The sequence below is a fragment of the Leopardus geoffroyi genome, chromosome B2 (assembly GCF_018350155.1).
Source record: "Leopardus geoffroyi isolate Oge1 chromosome B2, O.geoffroyi_Oge1_pat1.0, whole genome shotgun sequence".
NCBI lineage: Eukaryota > Metazoa > Chordata > Mammalia > Carnivora > Felidae > Leopardus > Leopardus geoffroyi.
The window spans coordinates 144,124,382-144,151,106 of NC_059332.1; the positions used below are offsets into that span (position 1 = coordinate 144,124,382).

Consider the following 26,725-nt stretch of genomic DNA (forward strand, 5'->3'; position numbering starts at 1 on the left):
CCCCCCCCCGCCCCTGCCCCGCTCTCCTTCATCCCTCCTGTCCTTCCGTTGTCTCTTTCCTCCCCGACCGTGACTTTGCAGCCCTCGCAGCGGCCCGGTATTGCTCTCCTACCTGTCTTTGCTGGCGTGTGCCCGGCCCCTTCCCACCGACTGCTCCTTCCTCTCTGCCTCGCAGTTGGCTTTAGGAAACCCCGGTTTCTGATTAGCCTCTGGGAAATGTAAAGTCCTCCAGGACCCCGACCCTCTCCTCCTTTGGAACATCGGAACCAGGTAATGCGAGCGCACTTCCGACTCCCCTGGCACCCAGCTCACCTGAGGTTTTGCTCTGCCGCCCAATGGGTGCCCCGAACCTCACCTTATTTCGCCTGTGGCTTGAGGTCCCGAGGGAAAGCTCCCGGCCTCCTCCTTTCTTCTTCCCGCCGGGAGGCCAGACCACAGATCGGGCTGTCCCCCGCCAGCCCCAGCCGTGCGGCTCACTCGGGTCCTGCTGCTTACAAAAGCAGTTGGAGGAAAGCTTCGTATCTGGGCTCCTGAGTCTGCTTCCCCGCAGGATCTGAAATCGCCTTCTCGCCCTGTTTTGATCTCATGGGTCCCGCGGGTCCATTACTACTCTGACACAGTAACCACAAAGGGATGCTTTTGACAAGGAAGAGACACTGCCACGAGTGGAGGGTGGGTCTTCGCGGGAGGGCTTGGCGAGTCAAACTATCCAGAATTTTCCCGCTTGGCCTCTGGGCCTTTACACCGGGGCCGTTGGAAAGGGAACAGGGGTCAGGGAGAACGGAGCTTGATCGCAGGGGTGAGGACGCACGTAACGGGTTAGTCTCCGAACCAGGCGGAGAAGCTGTCTGGGCTCCCGTGTCCCTCCAGGGACTCCACGGCTGGGCTCCTGGGCTCCCTGTCTCCACTGCGTCGTGCTCACACCCTGGCGCGGGCTCATGACTCTGGAAATGCGCTGCAGGCAGGGAGCGGATGTTTAATGATTGAACAGGGTGTCTCCCACTGTGCAGGTCTATATCCACATCTTACTTACTCATTGCAACTCTTTGTGGTGATACAATTGGCTCCATTTCCCAGGCGAGCAAATGGAGTCTCAAAGAGCTTTGCAGAGACTGGCCGGCAGGGACTCAAGTGGTTCTGTGTTCCGGCGACGTGCGTGATTGTGCCCTTCCACGGGACGTTTCTCCGGGTCCCCTTTCCCCTCGGCCCTGGCTGGCCCTCACGGTCCCAGGGGGTCAGCCACCCCACATCACCACCAGCCCGTTCCCACTCTGGAGCAGCGTGAAGATTTTCACTCGAGTGCTTCACTGAACGATGCCATTTGAAGTGCGGCTTCTGCTGATAAGCGTGGGACCATCTGCTTGGCACATCTCAAATATTTTCAGCAGTGGGAGAGCGGCTCTGATTTCTCCAGAGAAGGGAGGCTGAAGCCATCCTTGGAGCTGCGGGGACCGGAGACCCCGCAGGCTGGGCCCCAGGGCCCCAGGATGCGAACGGACAGCGTCCCCGCTGCCACCTCTGACCCTCCCTGAGCAAATGGAACTAGTGAGTCTGCACCCCGGGTTTTAACTGCTCAGCTGCCCTCGGCGACCAGAGTTAAGATGTTCCCTCTTTGAAAAGCGACCTCCCCGGGGACTCTTTGCGTGCCGGTCGTTTTTACAGGGGGTTGGATGTTCGGTGGGTGGTGACAGACACCTCTGTATCCCCCTTCCTGCCTTTGTTTTGGAAAACTTGCTTCTTCGCTGGGCGAACTGTCCACAGACATTGGTTTGCAACTCCGGGGTTGAAACTTCCGTGTTGGCGTTTTCTTTCTGACTCGTGGTGGGGGCGAGGCTCTCGGGGTCGATTCGCGAATCCGGTGCGGGCTTGGAAGGGTTTGGGGTCGTTTCGTGTGTTGCTCTGAATGCTAGAAGGGTCGGGGTCTGAAAGGGTTGTTACTATATTTGATTCCTCTGGGGAAGTCACCGGGCTGGAAGCAGTTGGACATGGCCAGAGGCAAAGCTGGATTGATTTTTTTTTTTTTTTTTTTTTTTGCCTTTCCTTAGCGGTCACCAGAATTAGTACCTGCTTCTGCTCCTTGTGAAACTCACACGTGCCATCCAGGGGTGGCAAGGCGGCCCTGAAAGCCATCTCCTGTTCCGTCTCATCTTCGATGTATCTTGGCACTATTTCCCAGGCAGGGGTGGGGGGCATTTGGGGAAACTATGTATAGGATGTTGTTCAGTTGCTTCGTAAGCAGCAGCAAGAAGGTGGTTAACGAGCCTGCCTCCGGAGCTTTCTCAACCTGGCACCACGACATCTGGACCAGATGATTCTTTGTTGCGGGAGCCGTTCTGGGCGTTGTGGGGTGTTGAGAGGCATCCCTGGTCTCAACCACTGGAGACCAATAGTGCAGACCTGCCAAAAGTCTTCTAGGGGACGAGATCGCCACCCCCACCCCCACCCCCCCGCCCTGCACCCCCTCCCCTGAGACCGGTGTTGTAAGGGGCTCCTGCTGTACGTACAATGGGAAGGGAGCAAAAAGTTTTTGCTTCTCTGTGCAGATGGCTCAGGCGGTAGGAAGCTGGAAACGAGGCGTTTAATACCAGGACAGATGTCCCTGCCCTGCACATTCCCATCAGACCCCGTACCTGCCATGGAAATTCCGTCTCACAAATAGATTTCTGTTTGTCCAGTTCACTGCACACACACAGAAGGAAGAATTTGCCCTTTCCTCGGGAGCTGCGTACCCGGGAGGGCCAGCCTAGGGTCAGGCCTCTCTTTTTGGTTGCGGAGGAACAAAAAAAGGTTTCAGATGACCTCCTGTGGAGCCCTGGTTTTGTTGGTTTTTCTCTTTTTCCTTTTCCTTCCTCCCTCCCTTCCTCCCTTAATCCTTCCCTCCCTTTCCTCCCTCCCTCCCTCCCTTCCTTCCTCTGTCCTTTTTTTCCTTCCTTCCTTCCTTCCTTCCTTCCTTCCTTCCTTCCTTCCTCCCTCCCTCCCTTCTTTCCTTTCTTCTTTCCTCCCTCCCTCCTTTCCTTCCTTCCTTCCTTCCTTCCTTCCTTCCTTCCTTCCCTCCCTCCTTCCCCCCTTCCTCCCTCCCTTTCTTCCTTCCTCGAAGAGCTATGGGGCAGGCTGGGAATGCAGGACCACAGGAGGACTGTGGCCATTGACTGGGAATGTGGAAGGGCATGTTTGCTTCTTAGGACTCTAGAGAAAACTTTGGCGAGCAAATTGTATAGCATTTAAAACTCTTTGCCTTATGCCCCAATGAAGCTGAAGAAAGTCCACAACTCTCTGCCTTCTTTGATTCTCCTTGCTCGTCCATCACCCCACTGCCCATCTCTTCCTCTCACTTTCGTTGGGAGGGAAACACAGGTAGCAATTTCCAGGAGACCCACCGGGACACGGGCTCTGCAAAGCCCACATCCTTAAACGGCTATGGAAACCACCATGCTTGTTTTCGCTGCTTGTGGATTCTCTATCTCAATTTGGCATTTCCACGAGACTCATTATCGGCAAAGTGCTTTTCAATATCTAGGTTTCCTTACACCCTAACCTTCCAGAGATACATGAAAATGCCAATTATGCGAAGCAACCGAAGCTCAGAGGGGCCAGACTGCTTTCTGTAGGACCTGAATCTAGCGGTCACTTGGAAAATGGGGCTCTGAGGCAGTGCAGCCTCAGCAGAGGGGGAATAGAGAGTCGTCTCTGCAGGGTAACCTGAACACCGTCAAACTTCTCTTTTCAAACGTCTCCTTTGCACTGCCAAATTGCGTGTAGTTCTTTTGATTTTTGCAAGGGGGAGGTGGTGCCCTCTACTGCGATCAGCCTGGCTCGCTGGGGCTTGTGCGAGGTGTTGGGGCCTGAGAGGGTGAGCTATGAGCATAGCGGGACAGCCCAGCCAGGGTGAGGGGGGGGGCGACATGGGGGGGGGGCAAGGAGGTGCACCCCTCTGCACGGGGGTGGCGGGGACTGGCACCAGGGTCAGGGCTTCTGCTCGGGGAGGAGTGTGTCCAGGGCAGAGGGCAGTGGCAGCGGTGGCCTGACGGGAGGTGGAAGAGCCGACAAAGTGGGGGGAGCGGCCGTGTGGGGACGGGGGCTGGGCAGTGGCAGACACAGAGGTGATTTACCTACAGGTGGGTGGATCAAATAAATAAATATATGGAGGATAATGGGGGCCAAGTTTCTCACCATCAGAGAAGGGAGTTAGAAATATGGCGAGGAAGAAGACGAAACTAACTCAGGGGCATTGGATTGAAATCGGAGACGCTGATGTGAATCCTTTGAATGTGTATACGTGCGGACCTTTGAACAACATGGGTTTGAACTGCAGGAGTTCACGTACACGCAGATTTTGTCGATAAACACCGTACCGTACTGTAACTGTGTTTTCTCTTCTTTTTTTTTTAAAGTTTATTTATTTTGAGAGAGAGAGCATGAACACGAGTGGGGGAGGGGCAGAAAGAGAGGGAGAGAGAGAATCCCAAGCGGGCTCCACACTGCCAGCGCAGAGCCCGACTCAGTTCTCCATCTCACAAACCGCGAGACCCCCACCTGAGCCGAGATCAAGAGTGGGACGCTTAACCGACCCAGCCACCCAGGTGCCCCTCTTCCTTATGATTTTCTTAATACCATTTTCTTTTCCCCAGATTACTTAATTATAAGAACACAGAGTATAGTACGTATAACGTGTAAAAGGGACTGGTGCAGGGAACATACAAGATGAGCAGCGTGGGGTAAACCACCCAGTGTTTTGGCTTAAAGGACTAGGAATACCAGAGCAGGGTCTCATCGCTGCTTCAGGGCGGCTGGGGTGGGTGTGCCTCCGTGAGAGGCCTGGCTGCAGACATACAGAGCTGTGGGTGACAGGGTCCGATGTCCTGGGGAGCTTTCTGAACTGTGGGCAACAGGGTCTGATATCCGGGGAGCCATCTGAGCTGTGGGCGACAGGGTCCGATGTCCTGGAGAGCCATCCGAGCTGTGGGCGATGGGGTCCAATGTCCTGGGGCGCCATCCGAGCTGTGGGCGACAAGATGATGTCCCGGGGAGCCGTCTGAGCTGTGGGTGACAGGGTCTATGTCCTGGGGAGCTGTCTGAGCTGTGGGCAACAGAGTCCGATATCCGGGGAGCCATCCAAGTTGTGGGCAACAGGGTCCGATGTCCTGGGGAGCTGTCTGAACTGTGGGCAACAGAGTCTGATATCCGGGGAGCCATCTGAGCTGTGGGCGACAGGGTCCAATGTCCTGGGGAGCCATCCAAGCTGTGGGTGACAGGGTCCAATGTCCTGGGGAGCCATCCGAGCTGTGGGTGACAGGGTCCAATGTCCTGGGGCGCCGTCCGAGCTGTGGGCAACAAGATCTGATGTCCCGGGGAGCTGTCTGAGCTGTGGGTGACAGGGTCTATGTCCTGGGGAGCTGTCTGAGCTGTGGGCAACAGAGTCCGATATCCGGGGAGCCATCCAAGCTGTGGGCGACAGGGTATGATGTCCTGGGGAGCTGTCCGAGCTGTGGGCAGCAGGGTCCGATGTCCCGGGGAGCTGTCCGAGCTGTGGGCAACAGAGTCTGATATCCGGGGAGCCATCTGAGCTGTGGGTGACAGGGTCCGATGTCCTGGGGTGCCGTCCGAGCTGTGGGCGAGAAGATCTGATGTCCTGGGGAGCTGTCTGAGCTGTGGGCGGCAGGGTCCGATGTCCCGGGGAGCCGTCCGAGTCAGAGCCAGAGGTCTGGTGCCACTACCATGTGGTCATACTGAATGAGGGGGTTGGACAAGCCCACCCAGGGAGAGTCTATAGGGTATGACAGGAGAGGCTCAGCAAGTGAGCCCAGCAGCCCAAAGGGCCAGGTAAGGAGGGATCCAGGAAAGGACACAGAGAAGAGGCTGCAGGCAGGCAGGAGGGGAGCCGGAGGGAAGAAAGTGTGTCTGTTTAGGCAATGGTGTCATCTTGGGAACCACAGCGAGAGACAAGGGGTAAGAGCCCTCAGCACACTGTGTGTGTGCCGCGGGCAGGCTGAGCGCGATCACATCTGACTCCCTTGGGGAGGACTTGTCTCAAAGCACAACGTGGCGAGCGGCTGCAGCGGATTCTTATTATTTGTCCTCATGAAAGGACATAACCTGAACGTTCCCTTCTGACTTGAAGTATCAATACCTACAAGGGTGAAGGGTGGCGCCCCTCATCAACAGAAGTGTTTGCTGATAGTGGTGACGACTCGGGGTCACTCCATTTCACAGAAAAAACTGGAATCAGTAGAAACTGAAAACAGCGCATCCCTGTTGCATTGTTATGGCTGTGAGTTTGGCCCTGGGTAGATGGCACAAATAAGCACTTACAATTTTTGGTAAATAAAAAAAATCTGTCCTCTAATAAATAATATTCATCTTTTGGTAACAATTATTAGCCTTCAATAACAAGAAATAATCCGTTCTTGTATTAAATAACCTTTTAAAAACTGTTTACTTGTTTGTTTTGAGAGGCAGGGAGAGAGCGCACACAAATGGAGGCAGGGCAGAGAGAGAGGGACAGAGAGAGAGAGGAGCTGAGGTCGGATACTTCACCGACTGAGCCACCCAGTGCCCCTAAATAACCTTTTTTGTTTTTAATTTTTTAAATGTTTATTTATTTTTGAGACAGAGGGGGACAGAGAGTGAGTGGGGGGGGGGGCAGAGGTCGAGGGAGACATAGAATCTGAAGCAGGCTCCAGGCTCCCAGCTGTCAGCACAGAGCCCGACACGGGGCTCGAACCCACGAACTGTGAGACCATGACCTGAGCCAAAGTCGGACGCTTAACCGACTGAGCCACCCAGGCGTTCCCCCCCCCCAAATAACCTTTAATAAAAGTTAATCCTCTGAGTCTGTTAATAAAAACCATTACTGACAATCAAGTTGATGGTGGTGATGGCTTCTGATGTCATTGAAGCTGTTATTAAATGTCCCAAAGGTGGCTCAGTGGGTTAAGCATCTTGATTTGGGCTCAGGTCATGATCTTATAGCTCATGAGTTCGAGCCCTGCATCGGGCTCTGTGCCCACAGTACAGACCCTGCTTGGGATTCTCTCTCTCCCTCTCTTTTTCTGCCCCTCCCCTGCTCTCTTTTATGCTGTCTCTGTCTCCCTCAAAAGTAAATAAATATTTTTTAAAAAGGTCCCAAAAGTTTTACTGGGTGCATGTACGGGTGAGTGACCTTCACACATACGTGAACTGTTAACAAAGAACAGGTGTGGGGACTAGAAACCGTGCCCGGTGGGCCTGGGCAATCTAGGCTCTAGCTCTGGTTCTCAGGATGCTTGCGAGGGAGCTTTGTCACCTGTAAAATAAAGGGCGGTGGGCAGGATTTCCCCGGTGCCTTCAAGCTCCAACCCCCCACCGCCAACAGAGTATGAGCAGACTTGTAACGGCAAGGAAGTGGTGTTAGAAGGCTCCAAGCTGCGTCCCTTCCATCTTTCATAAAATACCCCAGTTTCTGGGGGAAAAGAACCTGTCACAACAAATATGATGAAGTGTTATCTTTATGAAGAATTCTCACAACTCAATAAGAGACGTGTAACCATGAAAAAATACTTCGCCAAAGAAGACATAGGGAATGTTAACCATGAGAGAATATCCAAACTCATTAGCAATCAAATAAATGCAAATGAAAACGAGCTACTTTTTTATCACCTACCAAATTTACAAATCAAAAAAAAAAAAAAATAGAGGTGTTGTTGGATGGGGGGGAGCAAGTTTGTGTATATAGATACGCAGTGAAAAAAAGAAAGCGTTTTATACTTTTCACATCGTGTAATTGGTTCAGGTGTTTTTGGAAAGACAGTTTGTTAATATGCTTTTAAAGTCTTCAAAAATATTTATACCCTTTCATCCAGCAACTCCGCTTTTAGAAATATGTCCTAGGGAAATAATTAAAGATGTGTGCAAAATCTGCATCTGAGGGAGTTCATTAGAGAGCTTTGTTTTTAGAAATAATGATGAAAAGTAAGAAGCAACTGATATATCCAGGATTAGAGGATTCTTACAAATAAATGATGGTTCACCCGAATAGTGACTAGTCAGGTCATTTTTTTAGGGTTCATGGTGACAATATGGTATTGAGTGAAAAAAAAAAAGGCAGGATACCAAAACAGATAAAAAATGCCATTTCATTTTTATTTTTATTTTTTAAAGTTTCTTCATTTTTGAGAGAGAGAGAGAAAGAGCACAAGCAGGGGAGGGACCGAGAGAGAGGAGACAGTGAATCCAAAGCAGGCTCCGGGCTCTGAGCTGTCAGCACAGAGCCCCACACAGGGCTCGAACCCTCAAACCATGAGATCATGCGCTGAGCTGAAGTCAGACACCTCATCGTTTCAATTTTAAAAAGGACCGTGTGTGAGGCACAGAAACAAGACTAAAAGAAAATATCCCAACATGTTAAATCAGATTAATTTTGATGAGTAGTTTTTATATGTGGTTTTTCCCCCACTGAATTTTCCAAATGTTCTTCAATGAGCACATACATTTAATGAACAAATTGTTTTATAATTAGAGAAAAAGGCAATCACATTTTTAAAAAATACCCCCATTTTGCGGGGAGGGGTGTCTGGGTGGCTCAATCAGTTAAGTGTCTGACTTGGGCTCAGGTCATGAGCTCAGGGCTTATGGGTTCAAGCCCTGAATTGGGCCCTCTGCTGTCAGCACAGAGCCCGCTTCAAATCCTCTGTCCCCCCTCTCTGCCCCTCCCCCCTGGTTCTCTCTCTCTCTCTCTCTCTCTCTCTGTCTGTCTCAAAATAAGTAAACTTTGGGGCGCCTGGGTGGCACAGTCGGTTAAGCATCCGACTTCAGCCAGGTCACGATCTCGCGGTCCGTGAGTTCGAGCCCCACGTCAGGCTCTGGGCTGATGGCTCAGAGCCTGGAGCCTGTTTCCGATTCTGTGTCTCCGTCTCTCTCTGCCCCTCCCCCGTTCATGCTCTGTCTCTCTCTGTCACAAAAAAAATAAATAAACGTTGAAAAAAAAATTAAAAAAAAAATAAGTAAACTTAAAAAAGAATACCCCCATTTTGTGTTGAGATGAAACCGAACGTACCATGAATTAGCGGCCAAGCCCTTGTCTACAGCAGGGCAGTTCAACCAGAGTGTGGGGGCTACTTTGCTCCCAGGGGAATTTGAACTCGGAGAGCACACAGCCACCAGGTCCTACCCTGGCCAAGTCACAATCGGAAAGTAATCAAGTCATTGGGGAAAAACAATCCCCTATCACATTGGAGAATCTGACGCTTTCAATTCCTTGAGTAGGAAGAGTGGAGGCAGACCAGATCGGGCTATAAAAGGTAAAGTCTTAAAAATAGGGTCCAGCCCCAGGGCAGAGGGGGAGGCGGTAGGGAGTCAGAATCAGGAGCTCCCAGCTACAGGGTTCCCTCCAACTGGGTGTTAGATGGCCTCTCACAGTCTCCATGGTGGGCTTCCATTTCCGGGTCTGTAAAACGAGGGGTTTGGTCAGACCAGGGGTTTCAGACTTCTTTTTTTTTTTTAAGTTTATTTATTTTGAGAGAGAGAGAGAGAGAGAGAGGCAGAGAGAGAAAGAGAGAATTCCAAGCAGGCTCCACACCGTCAGCACAGAGCCCAATACAGGGCTCCAACTCATGAACCATGAGATCATGACCTCAGCCGAAGTCAGACGCTTAACCGCCTGAGCCACCAGGCGCTCCCCACCCCCCCAGACTTCTTTAAGTGGGAGACGGGCTCAGCTTGATCGGACCCTGGGCTCCAGGCCTGGCCAGCTCTGGGATCAGGATCCCACGAGCTTTCAGCCCTGATGCCCTGCAGGGTCCCAGGAGCACAGACATGGGGAGGGGTGAGTGGTAGGGGCCCGTGGAGTTGTGTGACACAGTGGTTCTGAACTTGGCCTACTCATTAATCCTTAATTTTTCCCCTGTGAAAGGGGGGCAATGACGCCTTCTAATGTACCGCTTTTTCTGTAGGGGATCTTCTGCGAGAAGGAAGAGAGGGTAGGAAGGTGCTTCTCGATGCCTCCAGTAGGGCTTACCCTTACGGGTGCCATCACCCAGTCACCTCGAGGTCCCATCTGACCCCCATCTTACGTGGTGCTGGTTACTGACCGCGTCCGGGCACAGGGGGCTGTAGGGATGAGCCCGCCTTCCTCCCCGTCCTGTCGCTGCCGCGTAACAGGCACCACTGCAAACACGATCTCTCTCTCTGAAAACGAGCCGTACACACAAAAAAGTGATTTGCGTGTCTGGACAGAGCGCACAGCTCTAGCACTGGGTTGACACGGAGACAAGTTACTCTCAGGGTGCATCCTGCGCTGCAGATCCTTTGTCTTCGCTGCTTTCCGAGAACTCACCTGTGTGTTACTCTGAGCGAGGCCGTTCGTTCTGTCGCTCAGCGATGACCCTTCCACGCTCCTCATCCAGCCCTGCTGCAATGTCCTAGCCAGCCAGCAAGAGAGAGGGACGAGGTACAAATGACCGAGGAACCCCGGGGAAGCGGGGGTAGGCGGAGAGCAGGTTGGACCAGCTGCATCCAAGGCGCGTCTTGCCACCTGCCGTCAGCCCTGGAGGGGCTGAAATTCAGTTTGGTCTGGTAAGACCAGGAGTGCGATGATAGCAATGTGTCCTTTATTATTGTTTAAAAATATTTTTCATGTTTATTTATTTTGAGAGAGAGAGAGACAGAGAGAGAGAGAACGAGTGCGCACACAAGCGGGGTAGGGGCAGAGAGAGAGGGTTCCAAAGTGGGTTCCAGGCTCCAAGCTGTCACCACAGAGCCCGATGCGGGGCTCGAACCCACGAGCAGTGAGATCATGACCTGAGCTAAACTCGGACATTTAACTGACTAAGCCACCCATGCACCCCAGCAATGTGTCCTTTAAAATAAACCCCACTCAGGGCGCTTGGGTGGCTCAGTCGGTTAAGCGTCCAACTTCAGCTCAGGTCACGATCTCATGGTTCCTGGGTTCAAGCCCCGCGTCGGGCTCTGTGCTGACCCTTCAGAGCTTGCAGCCTGCTTCGAATTCTGTGTCTTCCTCTCTCTCTGCCCCTCCCCTGCTCGTGCTCTGTCTCTGTCTCTGTCTCTCTCAAAAATACATAAACATTAACAAAAATAAAAAATAAAATAAAATAAACCCCACCCTAACAGAACCATGTGGAGAGCTACAATCAGTTTTTACTGAGAATTCGTTTTTATGGGATTTTTATTAGCTTTCTAATCACATCACAATAAATAACTGCCTCGGGATTTTTGCGATTCAACACGTTACACTTTGACCACTGCAGAACTTTCTATTAACTGGCATGTCCTGGGCTGGAGGTTGTGGCTTTCTCTCTTGGGTGCTTTCCTCAGGACCACTGCGATGGGGTTTATTTCTTGGAATAATTCAGGAAGTTTCCATTGGATGCCTCCCGCGTGCAAGTGCTAGGGATTCAGACGTGAATACGATAAAACCCTGTTTTCCATGAGTTCGCAGGTTAGTGGAGGAGATACGATTTTAACTCTGCTCTAAGGAGCAGTGTCTGGCCACGGAGGCAATGAGTGCGTGACTCCAGAGTGGGCGAGGGGAGCACTGGGTGGCTGGCGCAGGGAACAAGGGGGCCAGGAGGTGAGGAGATGCCTCCCGAGGGTCCAGGCCAGGGTCATGGGAATGGAAGACGGGCAGGCCTTTGGTTGTTCCTGCATTTGAAATTCACAGTCAGGCAAAAGCACAGTGATGAATAATGTTCTAAAGATCTCCTGTGTGTGTCTATTACCTTTTGTTTAATGAAGTTCTGCTCATTGAAAAATGCAGGCCCTCGGGAGCAGGGCACGCGGCGATGCGGACCCCCGGAACCTGCCCTGACACGCCCTTCCCACACTTTGTTCGTAGTGCTCTGCACCCCGAGCTCTCTGTTCCCCACACTGTTCAGGCCGCTGTCCCTCCCCACCCCCACCCCACGCCCCGGTCCCGCTCTCAGACACAGACGCAGCCCCATCAGATGGAATGCATAGTTCACTGACCCCTCTTTCTCTTGTCCCCTTCATGGTCCCTGAGGCCTGACTGCTTTTTTCTGAAATGTCTCTGGAATCTGTTCCCTCCTGATTTCTCTGTAGGACTTCTCAACAGCCCCTGCTGGCTTCTTTGCCCCATTCATCTTCCCCCTCTATCCAGCCTTTAGACTAGGACCAGGGTAACCTTTCTAAAACACTTCTCAGGACATATCCCAGCCCTGTGCTGAAACCTTTCATGGCTCCCCAGTGCCAATGGCAGAGGGTGTCAAACCATGGCCCATGGCCCACCCACATCAGAATCTCCTAGGCTATGAGATTGCAGATTCTAGGGCCCCACCCCAGACTTTCTGAAACAGTGGGGTCTTGGAACTTGCATTTTTAATAAGCAATCCCAGGAAAATTATAAGCATCGAGCTGGATAAGCAGAGCCTGTAGAAGAAACCTAATGTTTAGAGAAGCATCATAACCTGGCTGTCCATTCATTCATGTCCTTACAAGGTCATGCCTCTCTGCCCAGCGTCCTCCAGACTTCTCGAACCCCACCCCAACATCCTAGGCCCTCCTGCCTCCAGGCTCTGTCCATCGGTTCCTTTTTCTTTTCTTTCTTTCTTTTTTTTTTAATTAATTTATTTTTTTGAGGGCGGGGCACACAGAGAGAAGGAGAAAGAGAATCCCAAGCAGGCTCCACACTGTCAGCGTGGAGCCCGATGCAGGGCTCAAACTCACAAACTGTGAGATCATGACCTGAGCCGAAATCAGAGTCGGACACTCAACTGACTGAGCCACCCAGGCGCCCCTGTTCCTTTTTCTTAAAATGTCTTTCTTCCCTCCCTCAGCTACCAAACTCTTACAGATTCTTCAAGGCCCAGCCCTGGAAAGCCTTCCTGGAAAGCCCGAGACGCTGCTTCCTGCTGCACGTCTGCCTGGCATGTGGTCAAGTTCTCCTTCATTCCCTTTCCTGTATTGTTAGGTTTCATTCTGCCTGTCTCCCCTACGGTACGGTACCGAGGGCCATGTCTTATTTCTTCATCCTTAACACTTTGTAAAGTGACCAAAACCTAAATGTTGAAAAATGGAGAGAGGGCGATCTGTCTCCAGAGAGTGAATTTGGTTACTTTGGTTTGACTGTAGAAGAAAAATGCAATTCGATCTCATGTGTCGAAATGCCTTTCCTAACTGGCTTGTATGCGCAGTATAGGACAGCAATCCCGCACATAATGAGTAGCTGAAAGAAAGCTGAATGATGCTGTGGTCTGTGACATGTTCCAGGATGTGAGCCCGAGTGAGCAAAATGTTCTTATCAATTTTCTTAGGAATGCTGATGAGAATTCAATTAGAAATTAGAAAAGTTCTGATTTCACCTTTCTAGTCTTTGGTTTACGTTTGTTGTTAACAGATGAACACATTTGGCTTCCTTGTACAAGGTATTTTGGTTTTGTGATGGTTCGCAACCTGGGCTGTCCAGTATGGTGGCCACTGGCCACACGTGGCTGTTGAGCCTGTGAAACATGGCCAGTATGATGGGAGATGTGCCGTAAGGGTAAAACACACATGGGGGTTTAAAGACTCACTGTGAAAACCAGATTGTAAAATATTCATTAATATTTTTTATATTGATTACATGTTGAAATAGTATTTTGGACACACTGGGTCAGACAAAATGGTTATTCACATTCATTTCACCTGTTTCTTGTTAGTTTTTTGTATGTGGCTACTAGAAAAATTTAAATTAGACATGTGGCTTACATTATAGGTCTACTGGATGGTGCCAATCTAGACCCTTCTTACCCTCTACCTTTTTCTATTCAGGACTATTCTGTTTCCTCTTCTCTGCCTCTAAAACACCACCCCTAACAACAAAATCCCCAGCTCTGAAGCAGCTGCCATTCAACTATGTTACCTGTGACCCTCCTCGTGGTGACCATTTGCACACCCCTGGGTTGTGCTCCCAAATTCCGGGAAGATTTTAGTACCCTGGCTCACCTGGCTCAGTCTTGTCTTCTTTTCTTTTCTTTTCTTTTCTTTTCTTTTTTTCTTTTCTTTTCTTTTCCCTAACCGTATTCCACTATTTCCTAGTCATTTCAATGTTCGGGCAGGTATTTCTTCCAAAGCCCTGGCTCCATGGCCCGACCTCATCTCATATGACCTTGTCCCCCACTCTCCCTCAGCCGTTCCTTCCCACTGTCATGCTCTACACTTGTCAATAGCGAAAGCCCCCACACTGCACTGCCTTGGTCTCAAGCCTCCCTTTCTCCCACCCCCATAGGCTATTTTCCAGTTGCCTACCTTTAGTACTTGGGCTTCAAAATCCTCTGATAGCACTGGGATCTATCAGATGGCTCCTATGTCCTGGTCACTGTCCTCTCTCTCATGACATCACCTTTCTCCCAACCCCATTAAGGTTCCATAGTCCGTCATTGTAGCCATTCCCTTCCGTGTGGTGTAATCCCATTGATGCCTCTCCTTCCCACACTGCACCAGCCTAGTAAAACCCTAGCGCTGGCTAAATCTGACTTCCGTCCTTCACCACGCGCCCACCTGGACAGCTGAACTGTAGCTGGAGAAAGGCACATGTCATGCTGAAGTTTTAAATTCATGAGCACCAGCGTAGGTGGGCTCTAAGTTTTGCCTGAAATCTCACTCTTTGTGCATTTCCTTATTCCTTTCCCCCTTTCCCTGAATTATTTTGCGTGCTGCCCTCTCTCCTTAAACTGTCTGCCTCTCCTCACTCGTGGCTGATGATCCGGCTTCTATCTTTGCTGAAAAAAAGAGACACTGTACATTCAGTAGAGAACTTCTTCCACTTCTAACACTCCCGCCGTCAGCCTGCCCGCTTAGCTGCAAACCCTGCCTTTTCTTCTGTTCTGATGAATCAATCATGCTACCAGTGAAAGCCCGCAGCTCCACCAAGCTCTAGACCCCAAAGCCATGAATCATCAATGGTTTTTTTCCTCCTGGAAAATTCTTATTAGCTTATCAACTCTCCCAGAACTCCCGCAGCCCTCTCCAGTTACCGCTCGATTTCTGCTTGAATTTACATTCAGGTTCCTCAAGAGGGTTGTCTATACTCACCGCCTGCACTCTCTCCCCTCCCATCCTCTCTGGAAGCCATGTTGGTTAACCAGGCTTTCGTTTTCTCTACTCTACCGAAACTGCTCTCCTCAAGGTCAACAATGACTCTGCTCTAGCGGTCCATTCCCAATTCTCATGTAATCTGAACTTGGACCAGATGTTAGCACAGTTGAAACACCTTGAGCCACCTTTGCTCCCTGGACACCACTCTCCCTCGGCTGTCCCTTCCCTCTTTGCTAGATCCTTCTTGTTTCTTTTGCTTCGTTCTCATCTCCCCAGCCTGTAAACTTTGAAATGCCCCAAGGACTGGTCTTTGGACCTTTTCTCCCTTTTAATTACCTATATTTCCTAGATAATCTCGCTTAGCCTCATGATTTTAAATCTCACCTGGTTGCATACAATACCCGCATTTTTATCCCCAGCCTCTGCCTGTCTCCCCAACTCCTGATGCTACTAGACATCGTATTTGGCTATTCCATAGGCATTTCATACTTAATATGCCTTTCCTAACCTATTCCACCTGCACCCTGTCCATTCATCAAATGGTATAAAACTCCTTCTCTCTCTACTAACACATCTCAGCCATCAACAAACTAAATTGCATCCAGAATCCAACCATGTCATGCTGCCTCACAACCACATTCCGGTTCGTGCGTGGTCCATGCTTTACTTTTCTCCGTGGCACTTATTAGGACCTGGCATCTTTGTATTTGTTGTTGCTGTTTGGCTATTGACTCCCTTCCTGGTGGAAAATAAACTCCAAGAGGGTAGTGCTTCGTTTCATTCACTGCCGTGTCCCAGCATGTAGAACAGTGCCCGGCAGGAAGCTGGCACTGAATAAATATTTGGTGAATGAATTTGGGGAATGCGACTGTCTTATTTACAAACTTCTAGCAAAGGCTGGTCTCTATAGCAGATCTCTGGCCAACCGTGCCATAGTATTCTGAATTCTGGTCCTTGTGTTGGGCTCCTGGGGGTATTGGGTCTATATCTTCTGTTTAATTAGGCAATGAAAGGAGAGCTTGCCCTAGTAAAAATAATTTCCCATCCCTTATCAGAGCAGCTAAGGGAAGTGTTAGGAGATGGGGGATGGGGACAGTGGAGGCAGAGGGCCCCTGGGTTCCTGGATCACAGCTCTGGGGAGGTAACTGTCCTTCTCAGCAGGCTGCCTGCTCATCTGGGTTTCAGGCACAGCTGCACTGAGCTCAAAACACGAGGCCGTGCTGATGCTGGACTTGTGCTGACTCAGTCCCAAAATATCATGTCATTGAGACGTGCAAACTTCATAAAATATCGCATCCTGTACTGTTCTGCCTCAGGGAAGCTTGTGAGAAAAGGGCAGATTTCTATTAATTTAAAATATTGGTTTGATCAACTTCCTTAAGGTTAATTATTTTGCACTTGTGGGGACCCTGGCCTACAAGGTCAAAGTTCAAAAAGCAAAGAAGGAACAGTGTTTCACGACTACCGTCAAAATGACAACGATTTCATGACCACAACAGAAGGTCAAGGACAAGTTAAACTTGGCACCAGGGCGAGGGTGTCTGTGGCTGCCTACCTTGTCCTTTGTCGAGGGGGAGGAAGTGGCATCTGTGTGTTTGTCACGTAACAGGATGAGGGCGGGGCCTGTGCATACATTTAGTTCACAATTCATAAAAGTGTGATAGAAAGTTTCTGAGAATCTTTGCTTTGCAGTCTCAAATATTTAGCATTTTTATTGGTTTCAAGTGAGTGCTTTGTTGAACATCAGTAGTGTTTTCCTGCATGGTCTGGCCTGTGCCTTGTGGGGAGACGACCACACCTCGCAAGGGCTCACCATCTGTCCCTCAGGGCACGTTGGCTTGCCCCACACACCTAGGCTAGATAGGTGTCTGGTTTTGCCACAGGTATTGAAACCACATAAGACAAAAATGCCTTCTAATTGTTCACACTTTCAAAAATACTGGAACACTGTTGAACATAATTTGGGTACCTCTTCCAGATCATTTACGCATTGCTTGTGGCACTTTCTGCATCAAAAAAATAATAACAATGACAACACGGACCACACATATATTTTGTCTTTGCATGTGAATGCGATTAATCTGGTTCCTCAGGATGGGAGACAGAGTGATGGGAGATGATTGATTTTCAAAATGCCATTCAGAAAGTTGGGCCAGACGGGAAATGGACCCCAAGAGTTCTGCCCCTCTCTGCTTTGCTGGATCTCTGTTGGCCCTGAGCCACAAGCAAACAATAATACAAGATTAAGGGCTATTGGAGGATCAACAAGTCATTAAGTCAGTTCTCTTTTCTGCAGAAATGTCTAGTTTTATCATTGTCAGAGAGACAGTTGTACAGTTTAAACATATTTGTTAGCAACATGAAGTTTATGACCCGTAGCTGAGATTCTCCCTGCTACCCCGATGCATCACTTTTCATGGTGTGTTTTTGTTTTACTTGTTTATAGAAAATTACCTGAAGAGCCCCTGCCCCCCGGCCTCCTCATGGAAGTGTCGAACATGACATCGTCCATCGATGAGAAGTCCACGAACACCTCGACTGCCAGGAACACCTCGGTCGGGGACCTGCATCGGGAAATCCCGGTCGTGCACTGGGTGATTATGAGCATTTCCCCTCTGGGCTTTGTTGAAAATGGGCTCCTCCTCTGGTTCCTCTGCTTCCGGATGAAAAGAAACCCCTTCACCGTCTACATCACCCACTTGTCTATAGCAGACATCTCACTGCTCTTTTGTATTTTTATTCTGTCAGTCGACTATGCTTTAGATTATGAGCTCTCTTCTGGCTATTACTACACGATTGTCACATTATCGGTGACGTTTCTGTTTGGCTACAACACGGGCCTCTATCTGTTGACGGCCATTAGCGTGGAGAGGTGCCTGTCTGTCCTGTACCCCATCTGGTACCGATGCCATCGCCCCAAGCACCAGTCAGCGTTTGTCTGTGCCCTCCTGTGGGCACTGTCATGCTTAGTGACCACCATGGAATATGTCATGTGCATTGACAGTGAAAGACAGGGTCACTCTCGAAGTGACTGCAGGGCGGTGATCATCTTTATAGCCACCCTGAGCTTCCTGGTCTTTACTCCTCTCATGGTGGTGTCCAGCACCATCCTGGTGATTAAGATCCGCAAGAACACGTGGACGGCCCATTCCTCAAAGCTGTACATAGTCATCATGGTCACCATCATCATATTCCTCATTTTCGCCATGCCCATGAGGCTCCTCTACCTGCTGTATTATGAGTATTGGTCAGCCTTCGGGAACTTGCACGACATTTCTCTTCTCTTCTCCACCATCAACAGCAGCGCCAACCCTTTTATTTACTTCTTTGTGGGCAGTAGTAGGAAGAAGCGGTTCAAGGAGTCCTTGAAAGTGGTTCTGACCAGGGCTTTCAAAGATGAAATGCAACCCAGGCGCCAGGAAGACAATGGCAACACCACCACGATTGAGACTGTGGTCTGAGCACGGTGGCAGGGAACAGTGGACAAAATGGTGGGACACAGATCATTTGTACTTTGTGCTTGGAATACCACTTCCATATGTCCTAAATAAGACACAGAAGGACACCCCATCCCATGTGCATGAGAGACTAATTAATGAGGAGGCTAGACTATATTCTTGTACTGTATCTTCTGAAAAAGCCTAAAAATGTGTCGGGCCTCTATCATTTCTGTACCTATAAAAAAACATTTTGTTCCTCCTCAGCTCTTCCAGCAACATTTCCCCATGAACTGTAGAAACTACTCTAGCAGGAAGATTTACAGATGAGTACAGGAAACGTTAACGAAAGCACTTGCTGGAACTTGAGAAGGTGGAGCGATATGGCAGGAAGAACATGGGCTTTGGAGTCAGATCGACTCTGTCATTTGCTGCCTGTGTGACCTCAGGCAAGTGGTTTGACCTCTCAGAACCCCATTTCCTCTCTTATAAAATGTTTAATAGTAATAGTCCCCAGGCTTGTAGTGAGGATAAAATGGGGAGATACAGTGTGAATAGCGCTTGGCATATTGTCAACGTTCAATAAATGTTAGTCTTTTCCTCACTCCTTGAAGTGGAAGAAGAAATACACTCTTCTGATTTGTAACACGCACACATACATGCACTCATGCGTGCACACACGCACACACAGCTCTATTATATACAAATATTGCTGTGTGTTTTCAAATGTTAAATGTAAACTTATGAAGGTCTTCTGTCTGCTTGAAGCGTGAAAGCCTTTCACAGCACGGCACCTCTACTGAAAACATCTGCAGATGTTATAACATCCAACTAGCCATGTGTTAGAGCATCATCTGAGGTTGTGAAGAAACACATTTGGCCACCAGTAGAGGAGTTTCACATGACTTTTCCTTCCCTCTGTGGGAATGCTTGATGTAATGAAAGTCTGTTGGGAAATCCTTTGCTTGATATAAGTTTTCATGAATGGAACTCAATTCATGACTTTGTGAGGGTGATTGTGATTTTGGAGCCTCCCATCCCACCCCCATGAGATGAAATGATGAAGTGATGGATTATTTATGGCCACAAGGTTCTCACCTGCAGCCAGATGCAGGTTTCTGTGCTTCGGGCTTCCTCTCCTCCTGAGCACTTCTTTGCTCTAGTCTTGGGAGAAGGCACCACAGCAGGGGCTGATGAGAGTGGCCACATCTCGGAGGGGCCCTGGGCATTTTTCCCAAGAAAATCTTTGCAGGGCTTTGTCAGTACCTTAGTGCTCTGCTTGCTTGCCATGACTTGTGTCTGAGTCTTTAGACAGTGCGTCCTGGGTTTCACCCGTGAAACCCACTGTGGCCCATAGACTACGTTACTACGTTTCATCTCGTTCTGCCCCTTCTAGGTGCCCCATGAAAGTGGCCATGCTTTGTGTGGGTCTAGGGGAGTAAACTATTCACTCCCATAAATGAGCCCATTAGGATTTGTCTTAACCATTTGTCTCCGAAGGGTCAGAGACGCTGTGATGAAAGGGTTCTCTGTTGCTGTCTGCTTCATCTCCATCTTCTGACTTTGAAAGAAATGACTGCGTGTGAGCTGATCATGGGGGCAACTTCATTGGGGGAGATGATTGAGTCCCTCCCGCCCAGTCGACTTTGGAGGCAAGCGGCTCTTCTGTGGGGGATGACATCTGATTCAGAAACCAGGCAGCTTGCTTTCAGGAGCCCAGATGGGTGTGGAGCACTGACATTTAGAATGATCTTGTTTTTAATGGAAAACAGAGCATCTTCCCTGGGACAGAACAGAATACGGAGGTCAGAGCTCTCTCCTCTGTTTGCCACCATCCCCCCAGTGCTGTGCTGGCCTCTGGGGCAATAGAAAGGGATCTGCCTCATCTCATCTCAAAGGGATATTTGGTCTCAAAGAGGAACCTGAAGACCCGTGGGAAACAAGGAGTTTTCGCCCACGGAAAATACGATGAACTCATAAGAAGCCTTCATCAATTGCCTTCCTGCAGATAAGGTGGGGAAATTGAATGTGACCATAAATATAAAAATTCTTCTTACCTTTTAAAGAGCAAGGCCTGGCAAACAGGTAGGATTCAGTTTGTCAGTGTTGTAAGGACGAATTCCTCTCTCTTACCTAAACCCATTCCCTAAAGTGAACTATAAGATTAAAATTCAAGCAAGAAGATTTAAGTCAATATGCATATATGGAGAGTTGACTAGCTAATTTGTACCCCTTGTGCATTTAGACACTTGGCCTGAGTCATTGTAGGCCAGGGGGTGCCGTTTCTGAGAATTCCCTGAGCCTGGGAGGAGTATGTTCAGATATAATGACTGTCCTTGATGAAGGGAACAGATATGCCTGGATGGTCTGCTCTGCCAAACTCTATGATGTGAACAAGCCCAGGTGTTCTAGAATCAGAGAGGAAGACGCACACGTGTATCTACAGCTCCAAGATGGGCACAGATCAATGTTAGGGGAGTGTTCTAAACAAAGTGGTGTTGCCATCAAGAGGAAGGTGAAATCCCACCTTGTGTAGTAAAAAAGGAGTGTTTCATGGAGGTGTCCTTTGGTTGCTTGAGGGCAGGTAGGATTTCAGTGGGTCGGGGAGGAGGGGATCCCCAAAAGAGTGTGGCACGAGCAAAGGCAGGCAGCAGCGAGGGAGAAGCAGGGCCAGTCGCTGTCACTTGTACGGGCTGGCTGGAGCAGCAGACCTTGGAGATCCACATGGTCCTGCTTTCCACCCCACTCCTCTCTCTTTGATGCCGTTGTCTTTGGTCTTCCGTCATCACATTCTTCAAGATTCTTGGAACAGAGTCCCTGGGCCTCCTCTCCACACCCATTCTCACTGACATCCAGCCTGGCCATGGGTGGTGGTCCAATTTCGTATCGCCACAAGTCCCCCACTGGCCTCCATCAGGTGGCGAGGTGACCCGGTGACCTCAGCTGTTCTCCTTTCTGGGCTACACTTGAGCCTTACAACAACTCACCAATCTACTCCCACAAACAAAAATCCCACAGGTCTGCCTTCTGACCGTGATCTCCTGTCCTTCACATCATTCACTTTCTGACCCCCACTGCCTTGAACTTCTACCCACTGAGACCACCTGTCCCTGACCTCTGTGTCTGCCACATCTACGTGTCCCCTCTGTGTCATCTCTGTCTCTGTGCAATGAGACCTCTGGTGTCCCTGACACAGTCACTCTCACTGTCCCCCTTGATTCCCTTGCCCTTGCCCCCTTGCTCTCCCATTTCCCCTTCGTCTGGTTGTCCCTGACCCAAACCAGGCTGCCGAGCAGCACAGAGAACCCCGGCCATTTAAGGAAGGAGCAGGGAAGGGCAAGGGAAGAGGTGGGAAGCCTCTAAATCTGTAGGCTAGGATTAAAAATGAGAGCTGGAGGGAAGGTGGCCAACTAGAACTCAAGAAAAGAGATATTTTCAAGAAAAGTGTGAGCAGTGTGTCCGGTGCCACAGAAGGTGTAGGTGGAAAAGAGCCCATCGGACACGGCATTGTGGAGGTCACTCGTGGAGGAGGGCTTCTGCACAGTCAAGGTCTTAACAGCTTGGTCCCTCTTCATGAATCATGCCCTGGGCAGCTCTTCCAAACCCTCTCCCTCCTCATCTCTCCGTCTGACACCTTTCTCCCCACTGCCACTCTTTCCTCACCACCTTGCTTCATAGATTACTGAAAGCCAATCAAGGCCATTAGGCAACAACTCTCCAAGGCTCTCCTCTGTCCAGGGTAACCTCGTCAACATTGTCCCTTCTTTCTCTCTTGCCTGAAGATTTCTCTCCCCTTCCACATTTTCCTGTCCATTGCTCTCTCAGATAGTAGTCTTACTCCTGTATTAGCAACCAATGTTACTTTTTAAATTTTGTTTTGTTTTATTTTATTTTATTTTATTTTTATTTATTTTATTTTCTGTAAAAAGCCAAGTCCTGATAGTGGTCTCTAGGCTTCTACATGACCCAGTTCCCCTAACTCTCCCTGGGGTTAGTGGGGCTCCTCTTCCAGCCACACCTGCTTCCTAGGAATCCTGTGAAGATGCCAAGTGCACTCCCACCTATGGGTTTTCACTTTGATGAGCTTTGATGTTCATTCTACTTGGATTGTCCTCCCCCCACGCCAGGTCCCTGCTCACCTCCCCTCTTCCCTCAGGCTTCTGGTCAGATGTCACCTCAGCAGGGAGGTGCCTCCCACTCCCCTCACCCCCCCATGGCCACCAGCCTCCCATCTCTCCCCACTTGGCTCAGTTTCTCCTCAGAGCTCATCGCATTGTCCTGTTGCTCATCCCTCTGTGGGTTTGTTCATTCTGGAGGATACGCTGCTGGAGGGCAGGACTTCCTTTTGCTTGTGGCTGTGACCCCAGCCCCTGGAGGAGCAGGTGCTCCTTACTTGCTGCAGTGGCGGGATCACTGCTCCCTCCCACGCCCGGGTCACTCCCATCTTAACACAAACCAACTGTCAAAAAACAAAAGCCAATCCCTCTAGTCCTATTCAGCTTCTGTCTCATCTCCCTTTCTTCACAGACAACCTTCTGGAGAGGCTCCTCCACACTTGCAGTATGGACTCAGCTATGGTTCATCCCTCCACACGGAATCCAGCCCAGCTTGGAATATGAGTGACCTCCATATTGCCATGTCTGACAGGCTCTTTTCTACCTACCCCTTCTGTGGCACTGGACACACTGCTCATACTTTCTTTGAAAATATCTCTTTTCTTGAGTTCTAGTTGGCCACTTTCCCTCTAGCTCTCATTTTTAATCCCAGCCTACCGATTTGGAGGCTTTCCACCTCTTCCCTTGCCCTTCCCTGCTCCTTCCTTAAATGGTTGTGTTTTCCATGATTCAGAGGCTGGACCTCTGCTCTCTCATTCTGCACACTCTCCCTTGCTTTCTTGATCCATAATGGCTCACCTATCCACAACGCTCCCATCCCTCTGATTGACCAGACTCTGCTGAGCTCCAGTCCTGAGTATCCAACCACCTAAAGGACATTTGGACTCAATGCCAGGTGCACCATTCTTTTTATATTCCTTTCTCAGTGAATGACACCAATAGTCACCCTGTCACCCCAGTGATGCTCTTCCCTTTGCATAGATTGCTCTTCCCTCTTTGTAATCCAGCAACCTTCATTTATCCATCTACATCCTGTTCATATGTCAGCCCCTCAGGAGCACTTTCCTGGGACCCAAGTTCCTGGATGACCATTTCCCACCTTCTCTTTCTCAGTCTCTCACTGTCTCTTTCTTGCCCTTACTCTCAGCTGATGGTTTGCTTTCTTTTTCACAAGTATAGAAGCAACTAGAAGAAACCTTCCACATCTTACCCATATCACAACTACAGATCTAGCTGCATTTCTCTGCACGTAGGCTCCCTTTTTATTCTGAGGAAATTCAAGGTGCCCTTGGCTAAGGGGAGCCCCCACACCTGTGTGAGGTACAATTTTGGTAGGTACAATTTTCACAGAAAAATTATTCCAAAAATTATTAACTTTTTCCTGTGACTGAAAATGAAAATTTGTCACTTCTCAAGGATCTATGGGTTGACTGAGCTCAGCTGCGTGCTGTCCAATTGGGGTCTCTTGTAGCTGCGGCCAGATGTTGGTGGAGGCAGCAGGGGTCTGAAGGCTGTACAGGGTGGGGCATCCAAGATGGCACACTCTTAGCGTTGATAGATGGCTGTGGGCTCAGTTGGAGAGATTGTCCAGAGTTCCTACACTTGATCTCTTGGTGTGGCTGGAGTTTCTTACAACATGGCAACTGTCTTCTGACAGGAACCTTCCTGAGAATAAACTTTTCCAAGAGGCCAAAAATCAACTGCTGTTTTCCCACTTACTTAAACCAATTAGCATGTGGTTGAAACTACAAGTTTTTTCCCTCCTGTTTCATTGACATATAATTGACAGATAACATCGCATTAGTTTTAGGTGCACAACATTACAATAAATTTTGATAAAGGCAAAATGAAAAACTTTTTCATAATTTGAATTTTACTTTTTGAGGTAATGTATTAAGCTTTCCACCCCCCCCCCCGCCCCCCAGGATTTACTATGAAATTTTGGTCCTCATTTTAATAAGATTCCCTTTTAACAAACTTTTACTAAAACTAGTCATCCTTGGATAAGGAGATCTTCCTATGCTAATTATTATTTTTAAATGTGTACATATGAGTGTTAACACAAAGAGTTGAGATGTCAAAGAGACTCAGTGTGAAGTACAGATCTTACCCAACAGAAAGCTGATGATTCAAATGATACAGGCAAGTACAGACACAGATGAAACTGTTTTTTGGAGGAGCCCCAAACTGAGAATCAGATCCCAAAACACTCCCTTCTATACGAGAATGTAGTTTAGCTCTAGACTGGTGAGTTTCAAGCAACGTAGATAAACACATTGTTTTTGAAGGAAGGCAGTTAGGTTTGGGGTATTCTGTTTATCATACAGAAAATGTGTGTGTCACTATTCTGTCTTCTCCAGTCTTCTGTGCCCCGTAAATCTATAAATTCCAAATTTACTTAACGATAACCAGTCTTGACACATCAGCTCTATCCTGCTGAAGATAGGACCAGTTCCCCAAGTATAACACTTTTACAAAGCAGTCTGATCAAGATTAGTATCTTTGTAAGGAGCTCTGGTTTAGGTCATTCAAGGAAGGAATTAACTGAGAGTTAACACTCCCTTTCTAAGGCCTCAGCCAACACCAGAACTGAATGCCTGAGGCAGAGACCGCTTTTGCTTTCACTGTAAGGCAGGCAGAGAGAAGGGCCCTGCCCTTGGAGTGAGAAAACTAGAACTTAACATCTGACTTTCCACCTGCCAGCTGTGTGAGAGTCAGCAAGTTCCCTGCGAAGCAGATCCTGAGGCAAGGATTTGGTGCAATTTATTTAGGAGGTCACCCTGAGGAGCGAGGGAGGGATTGAGATATGCAGACAGGAAAGAGAGGAAGCCAATTCAGAGTGATTAGTGAGTACAGGGGCCCAGAACAGTGGACACCCCTGAGAGACATGTGTCACCCACCTCAGACCTGGAGGGCTGAAGGTGGTACAGAGCCACTGCGTCCTGCCTCTTGTAAGCGAGGGTCACTCTTGGAGTGACAACTCTCAGCAACTCTGGGCATGCCCTGTGCCCAGGTAGAGCACAGCCTGTGTTGAGAACACCTTGAAGCAGAGAGGCCCAGGGAGCCATGGGGCAGGTGCAGGATCCGCCTGTGGGTGACCTCAGGGGGGTTTCAGGGCTAACCAACAGTCTTTGCTCTAATGAGATCAAAATAACCTGCCTCATAAAATAGTTGTGCCAAATACAAGTGAGATAATGTTTGTGAAACTCTGCCTAAACCGGAAACATCAATAAAAGTCATTCCTAGGGCACCTCGCTGGCTCTGCTGAAGTGTGTGACTCTTGATCTCAGGGTTGTGGGTTAGAAACCCACACTGGGTGTAGAGATTACTTAAAAATAAAAAAAAAAAATCTTTAAAAAAAAAAAGTGAGATCTTCTTTGAAGATATTATGCTAAGTGAAATAAGCTGGACACAAAAGTGTGATTCCACTTACATCAGGTGCCTGGTGCAGTCCAGTTCTTAAGGACAGATTGTAGAAGGGCAGCTGCCAGGAGCTGGGGAAGAGGATGGGGAGTTAGTGGTCAGTGTGGACAGAGTTTCAGTCTGGGCGGAGGAGAAAGCTCTGGAGATGCATGGTGGTGATGGGTGCACAGTACTGTAAATGTACTGAATTGTACTGAAATAGACACTTAGGAATGGCTAAAATGGTGACTTTCATGTTATGTATATTTTTGCCACAATAGAAACAATTAGTTCTTGTGCTTTCAAGCATTAGGTGTGCTTCTCTGTATGCTTGACAGTGTCTGGCCCACCGAAGGGCCCCAAGCCAGTAGTGGTGATGACAGTGAATGAGGACAAACTTCCTCTGTCCCTCCAGGAGGTGTTGCACTGGCACTATCTCCAGTGAGAGTGCAGACATGAGGCTGATTAAACAATACCTCTCACAATCTGTGTTTTCAAATGAGTGTAGTCTTTTCTACAGCAGCCCTACATGATCTCAGCGAAGCCATCACAGAGGGGCCAGAGAGCGACCGTTTCGGGCTTTGATGGCCATACGGTTTGTGTTGCAATGACTCAACTCGGTCACTTTTTGTGTTGCGATGACACAGCTCGGTCACTTTCTGTGTGAAAGAGGCCACAGATAATGCATAAATGAGTGAGCATGGCTATGTTCCAATAAAACTTTATTTACAGATACTAAAAATTAAA

The 26,725-nt window shown here is 49.1% G+C and overlaps 1 protein-coding gene across 1 annotated transcript; it reads left to right on the plus strand.

Annotated features, from left to right (window-relative positions):
• Nucleotides 1–26,725, plus strand: MAS1 (MAS1 proto-oncogene, G protein-coupled receptor). The gene is made up of 2 exons (XM_045500201.1): nucleotides 1–1,545; nucleotides 17,471–26,725. Exon 2 carries the CDS (start codon nucleotides 17,508–17,510, stop codon nucleotides 18,483–18,485), a length of 978 nt encoding a protein of 325 aa, XP_045356157.1. The 5' UTR covers nucleotides 1–1,545; nucleotides 17,471–17,507; the 3' UTR covers nucleotides 18,486–26,725.

Coding starts and splice junctions, on each gene's coding strand:
- MAS1 (XM_045500201.1), top strand. CDS start 17,508: ATGGAAGTGTCGAACATGACATCGTCCATCGATGAGAAGTCCACGAAC.